The sequence below is a fragment of the Citrus clementina genome, unplaced genomic scaffold, assembly GCF_000493195.1.
Source record: "Citrus clementina cultivar Clemenules unplaced genomic scaffold, Citrus_clementina_v1.0 scaffold_1, whole genome shotgun sequence".
NCBI classification, from domain to species: domain Eukaryota; kingdom Viridiplantae; phylum Streptophyta; class Magnoliopsida; order Sapindales; family Rutaceae; genus Citrus; species Citrus x clementina.
In genome coordinates, this window is record NW_006263303.1 from 25,998,844 (window position 1) to 26,005,930 (window position 7,087).

Below are 7,087 nucleotides of genomic sequence, written 5' to 3' on the forward strand. Positions count from 1 at the left end.
ATTAATTCTTCTATTTTCTATAATAATAGTAAAGAGAACGTTTTCAATAATGAAACTCATGAAGAATCATCTTTAAAATTTGATGAGATAAATGATAGTTTGATTGTTTATATAGAAAATAATAAATTTAATAATATTAATGACGAGTCTATTGCATAATATTTTTAAAATATAAAATTTTATAAAAAATAATTATAAATATATTAACAAATATTTTATATATTTAAATTTAAATTTTTAAATTTTATTATTATTTAATTTAGTCTCGATAAATTATTTTTTTAAATCCGTCACAGCCAACCAAACGGATTCAAAAGCAGAGGGGTGCTGGCGAAAGTCGCCTTCTTTCTCTTGCGGACATGTCGCCGATATTTTAGATTCTGTGTAATTTTAAATTAATGTTAAAATATTAATATCTTTAAGTTTTGTAATTTACCACAATATCCTTTATCTTGTCTCTTCTCGCCAGGCTTTTCCCTCCTCCTTGCGTCTCCCCTCCACCGCAGCTTCCTTCTCTTCTTCTTCAATTTCTTTTCTTTCTTTCTCTCTCTAGTGAAAGCTTGGAAAGACGAGATGACTATTTTATTTTTGATATTTAAGTTTTGGGTTAGTTTTCTTTTAATTTTCTACCAATTTACTAGATTTTAATTCATTTGTTTTACATAATTATTTAATCGTAAGTAACATTTAATGACTGTTTTATTTTTATATTTAAGTTTTGGGTTAGTTTTCTTTTAATTTAAATTTCCTTTTACTTAAAATTATGGCTTAACATCTACATCCTGTACATCTAACTGAATATTTCTGATATTTACAATGAAGATTTTATGTTTGTAATAATGCAATATATTTTACAGTTTTCTTTGTTACATTAGAAAATGAATTTGATTGGAACTTTAAAGAGACAAAAATGTCACTATCACCAGCGATAGTGATAAAAACACTTTTTAAAGAGACAAAAACACTTTTTTCTTTTTTTCCCCTCATTTACTTCGTTTTGCACACTAATAAACACCGAGAGTTTGAAAATAAACTGAGAAAACTATTCAATTATGTATTTGGCTTTGCAAAATGCAAACGATTCCCCTCGTATGACTGAGACGACGACTGATGACTTTTAATAGATTTTCCATGTGAGGTGGCGGCTGGCTTGCCTTCATTTATATATATAACCAGCGATGGTCTGCACATACATTCGCCATTGTCAAAGCAAGGGTTGCACTGAGAGGTCTTTCTCGAATCCATGAGCATCTCAATGCATTCCCTTTCTCACGCTCATTCCCTTCACCACAATCACAATCGCCATCACCTTGTTTCTCCCCCAAAGCCATTTCCTGTTCCTCGGTTTTCAATCAGACCCCGCAGAGAGTGGTCTCCTTCTAGTCTCCGCATGCAATCATTCCCCGTTTGCTCCCACAACTCAGTAACCAAACCCGAACCCATTAACCCGACCACCCACTTAGCCCCCTCTCACCACCTCAAAATCGCCGTCATCGGCTTCGGCAACTACGGCCAATTCCTCGCCAAAACCCTCGTCTCTCAAGGCCACACCGTCCTCGCCCACTCGCGATCTGACCACTCCCACACCGCCCAAAAACTCGGCGTCTCGTTCTTCGCCGACCCACATGACCTCTGCGAAGAACACCCTGATGTTATTTTGCTCTGCACTTCCGTTATCTCCACTGAACAGGTCCTCAGGTCGTTCCCTTTACAGCGTTTGAAGCGAAACACGTTGTTCGTCGACGTTTTCTCAGTCAAAGAAGTCGCCAAGAACCTTTTGCTCGAAGTTTTGCCCAATGACTTCGATATTCTTTGCACTCATCCCATGTTTGGGCCGCAGAGCGGGAGGCAAGGCTGGGCTGGAATGTATTGTATGTTCGAGAAAGTGAGGGTCGGGAATGAGGAGTCGAGAATCTCTCGATGTGACAAGTATTTGGATATTTTCGCGAGGGAAGGATGTAGGATGGTGGAGATGAGCTGTTCTGAGCATGATTCTTATGCGGCGGGGTCACAGTTTGTGACGCATACTGTTGGAAGAGTGTTGCAGATGTTGGAATTGGAGTCTACGCCGATTAACACCAAAGGGTACGAGTCTTTGTTGAATTTGGTAGAAAATACTGCAGGGGATAGTTTTGATTTGTACTATGGGTTGTTCATGTATAACAAGAGTGCCCTTGAGATGTTGGAGAGGCTTGATTTGGCGTTTGAGGCGTTGAGGACTCAGTTGTTTGGGAGTCTGCATGAGGTGGTGAGGAAGCAGTTGTTTGAGAATGGGAAGGCGCGGAGAAGGCAAAGGAGTTTGCGAGAGACCAATGGGAATGGGAGTGCAGTGGGACAAACTTCCATGATTCATATGAGGTAAGCTAGAAATTTTTTATGTTTCTATTTCGTGACGTTGGTGCTGTATTTTGACTTGTGTGCGTGGACTAGCACATTTCATTCTATATATTTGAACTTAGTTATGAGGCTGTTTTTGGTTATCTGGGTAGAATGGATTGAGATGAGTAACTAATGATCAATTTGAACTTTTATGGGAATGTTCAGGTCTAAAGATGTTCTTCAACCACACGAGTACATACCACAGGCCTCTGGCTCTGTAGATGCCAGCTCGAAGCTGAAGATTGCCATTGTTGGATTTGGAAACTTCGGTCAGTTCCTTGCGAAAACCATAGTTCGTCAGGGCCACACAGTCTTAGCCTATTCTCGAACTGATTACTCTGATGTAGCTCGAAAGATGGGGGTTTCATACTTTTCTGATGCAGATGATCTTTGTGAAGAGCATCCAGAAGTTGTTCTTCTCTGTACATCGATTCTTTCAACAGAAAAAGTTCTGAAGTCATTGCCATTTCAGAGATTGAAGAGAAGTACTCTGTTCGTTGATGTACTCTCAGTAAAAGAGTTCCCACAGAAATTGTTTTTCCAACATTTGCCACCAGATTTTGATATTCTCTGCACGCATCCTATGTTTGGACCAGAGAGTGGAAAAAATGGATGGAGTGGTCTTACTTTTGTCTTTGATAGGGTTAGGGTTGGATATAATGAAGCAAGAAGATCAAGGTGCAATAGGTTTCTGGATATATTTGCTCGAGAAGGGTGCCAAATGGTGGAGATGTCTTGCGCAGAGCACGATTGGCATGCAGCAGGGTCTCAGTTCATCACTCACACTATTGGAAGAATACTGGAGAAGTTCGGGTTGGAATCAACACCAATTAATACAAAAGGCTATGAGACTTTGTTGAAGTTGGTGGAGAATACTGCAGGGGATAGCTTTGATCTTTATTATGGGTTGTTCATGTACAATGCAAATGCGATGGAGCAGCTAGAAAGATTAGATTTTGCTTTTGAATCATTGAAAAAGCAACTTATCGGTAGATTGCATGGTGTCCTTCGGAAGCAACTGTTTGACCATGAACAGAATCTCCCTGAACTCCCTGTTTGGAAGGAGAATCCTGCGGCAGCAAAGCTATCTCAAAATGGTGCTCAAAACGGTGCTGCACATGCATCATCTTCAGAGCTTCTTAAGATCCAGAATTGATCTCTATGCTTTTGCCTTATAGCCAATGTGATATTTCTATTGTAAAGTTTGCCAATCGATAAATACCGCAAACTGCAGATATTCTCATAATTATGTTTGTTGTTGCCCTGTGTGCCATTTAGAAAAATGGATGCATTGGCAAGCAGGGATTTGATTCATGTCGAGGAAGGTTGGTTAGTTCGGCCTGAAGTGGTTGTAGATTGACACAACGTATGAGAATATATCACTCAAGAGAGAGTTCCATTTCCACCCTCACCCAATAGATGGGTTCTGTAATATCTTTTATGTGCAGCAATTGGAGCTCCTCTGTTTGTTTGTATATTTTATGTGGTGCATCTCTTCACCATTAATGTAAAATTAAGGTGATAATAATTGGGAATCTCTTCTCAGCTGTAAAATTTTGAGCAGATTGTGCTGAATCTGAAAAAAAGTTAAATTGAGATGAGTTAGGAATAACTTACTGACTAGTACCATCTGGGTGTGGCGTTATGCATCTCCAGGATTGAATCTTTAATATTGCCAACATCCATAGATTTTTATTTTTCCTTTTTTAAGCATGACAACAACCCAGTCTCGTCCCTACTCGTTGCATAGTTTGAATCTCAGATATCTCGTTTTTAGCACTAGAGATTTTACTAAATCCAACTAATGGGTACCCGTATCTTAAAATCAAGATTGTGATTCTGTCTGACATTCTTTCCCTTTTTGAATTTGTCCCGGCTCTGTGTACTGGACTTTTGAACATTCGGCATTGCATAACTCATTATCTGCACCATACCATGCCCCAACAATATGATAATAATGAAATGGCAAATATTTGGCACTTGATTATGTTCGCGAATTACCTATGAGATATCGCCTGCATTAATAACAAGAACTTGAGTAATGATTGGAACTCTATACCATTGACTGTCTTTAAGGGATTCGGGGCCTCCCACTTGTTTATCTTGTAAGAAATTTGGTAAATGCTGATCCGTCTGCATACGTCTTTGGGCCGGTAGATAGCCAGATCAGGCTGTGGACATGGGGAAGTTGAAAAATGCAATCACTGTGCTTGTTCTTCATACATGTCCAAAAGACACAGTTGTCTTACAAATTTAAGGATATTGCCATGGTGTTGAGCAGCATTTCATATATCCGTTCCGAGTTTATGTTTATGTAAAGTTTCAGTACAACATTTATCACCAACAAAATTAAATTGTATTGTTATCGAAACCATTTTGACTCAAAGCTTATGGTGCACTTACCAATTAGTAATTAGAATAGACTGGAATTGGAATGAGAAATGAAAATCATAATTACTTGTTTACTAAAGAGTTTCCTCCTCAGAAATAATCAAATCAGTCAGTCCCATATCCTCGAGTGCAACTTCCCTGGAATATTTCTGCTTCTTTTCCGGAGAAAGAGCAAAGAACTGCTTGCCAACTTCACTCATGATCGCCTGAAACTCAAATATTTAAGCTCTGAGCAGCACAAGTTATCCAAGACCTCTACAATTTTTGAAAATCTAAAAGCAAGTAAATTTTTACAAGAAATAAGTGGCAAAATTAAACGGCCGCAGAATTAGACGAGAGCTGAGTGAAGTTTCTCAAGTTCTTGCGTGCTTGAAGATGGAGATGTCAAGAGCCAAACATCAATTACTGGAACTTCCAAGAGTGACAAAGAAGCATCAAGAGTTGCAGCTTCATTCCATTACAGGCATATCTTTCTGGCAATTCTTGACCACTTAAATTTTGGTTGCACTCAAGTGAAGAAGGTGTTTGGTTGAAGTGAAATAATGCGTTTGGTGCAATTTTCTTGAAGGACAGCAAGGCAACCAAGAACAAGATCAGACACTTGGGTTGTTTACATGATTAGGTAAACGGCATCCGCATGAATGGGGACCTTGGGGCAAAAGAATAGAATCGTAGCTTTAGCGTATAGGTCTGCGAACTCATTACTTGGGCTCTTTACACTAGTCTTCGCAATATATAGCCACTCTCGCTGACCATGACATGAATGAAATTTACAGCAATAGTGGCATCTCTAAATCTCTCTCCTCAGTCCGAACTTAAACGTGGGCCAAGAAAACTCTCCCACAAGGCCTGATGGTCCCCATGATCCTCTCCTTATTCACCCAAAAAAAAGAAAGCTGAATCTGCACCCTTGATAGTCTTGATTATATGATTTTTCTTTTCAAAAATAATTTTTACTCCTTTTGATTTCGTTTTTAAATTTGAAGCAATTGTTCATAAAAGTAGCTGTTCTCCAAATTAAAATACAGTTAAAGGGGACTTCATATAAGTAATATAAGAAAACAATAAGTAAAAATGGAAAACAATTACACATGATAAATACAATTAGTTTGTTGATGGTGTCTCTACTTGGGCAGAGCAGGGATGAACAAGTGTCAGCCATCGTTGTTCTCAGAAAGCAGTTCCACAATTTTTGCCCAGATTAGAAATTTGGATTTCATTTTTGTTCTCTTTTCAGAGAATTTAATTTGGATTGTCTTTCTCGCTTTTGTTATCTAAAACACTAACTTATAGCAAGTTATGGAAAATTTATCAATATTTTGTGCTGTTCAAAGTCATAGCACATGTCCACAGCATGTAAAATAATCATTTTTCTAAAATTGTGTTTCCTAAAATTAATAAATTTCTTTTAAAAAAATAAAACCTCTTCTACGACGTGGTTGCACAACAAATTAGAGAATTATAGGTGTTTGGGAGAAATACGTCGACGAGACCAGGCATGATGAGTAGATATTTGATGGCAGAGTTCTGCGAACCGGTCTGTCCCGTAAGAGCCTTGTATCCGGGGGAGCAGGAGCAAGAATATCCTGCTCATCCACGAGCACGTCATCCGCGAGGCCAATTTCCTGTAAGAAGCATGAAGCCATTTCTGCTGTATTCCTGCTAAGTGCTGATTCGAGGAGACCCGGTCAATGACGGTTGGCGAGGCATGCTCTCCAATCCGAGAATCTAGGCACGATGGCCACGCAGCCACCCGCAACTACGGAAATGGGGAGTCTACGTTCGAGAGCTGGGAGGATAACGAGCGCGAATGGAGGGGAGACCCGAGCTCAGAAGTAGCCTATAAAAAGGTAGCCAACAAAGGTAAAAGGGTTAGCAATTTTGAGATTATAACAGAGATTAAGGAAATTCTAAAGAAGAGAAAACTACCAAAAAGCCATAAGATCTGTGGCAAGCGTTCCCAGAGCCTTCATATCTGACTTGAGCGTCGGAGGGTTTATGCCAGGAAAACAACCGGCGTGTTCTGACTTGTTTCTGTGGACGCAGGAATACTGGGAGAAGAAAGCATACGAGGAGAGATCCTGATCGAGGTGAGGTTGATCGAGCAAATATCCTGGTCGTAGGAAGAGCGTAACCAGAATCTCGCATCAACATTTTGGCGCCGTCTGTGGGGAGCTGAACAAAAAGCTTCTGTTGATAGCAAGAAGAGGGGTGAAGCAAGTGAAAAGTAATGGAGACAGGAGGAAGTAGTGCACAAGGGGGTGATATGAGGCTTAATGATTCCGTGACGCTGAGAGAGATAGCCAGTGAAGCACGG

General features: G+C 39.5%; 1 protein-coding gene across 1 annotated transcript; it reads left to right on the plus strand.

The window, feature by feature from the left end:
- The first annotated feature begins 897 nt into the window (after nt 1–897).
- LOC18055805 (arogenate dehydrogenase 1, chloroplastic) lies at nt 898–3,917 on the plus strand. The gene is made up of 2 exons (XM_006453056.2): nt 898–2,358; nt 2,545–3,917. Exons 1-2 carry the CDS (start codon nt 1,244–1,246, stop codon nt 3,533–3,535), a joined length of 2,106 nt encoding a protein of 701 aa, XP_006453119.1. The 5' UTR covers nt 898–1,243; the 3' UTR covers nt 3,536–3,917.
- The last annotated feature ends 3,170 nt before the right edge of the window (nt 3,918–7,087 follow it).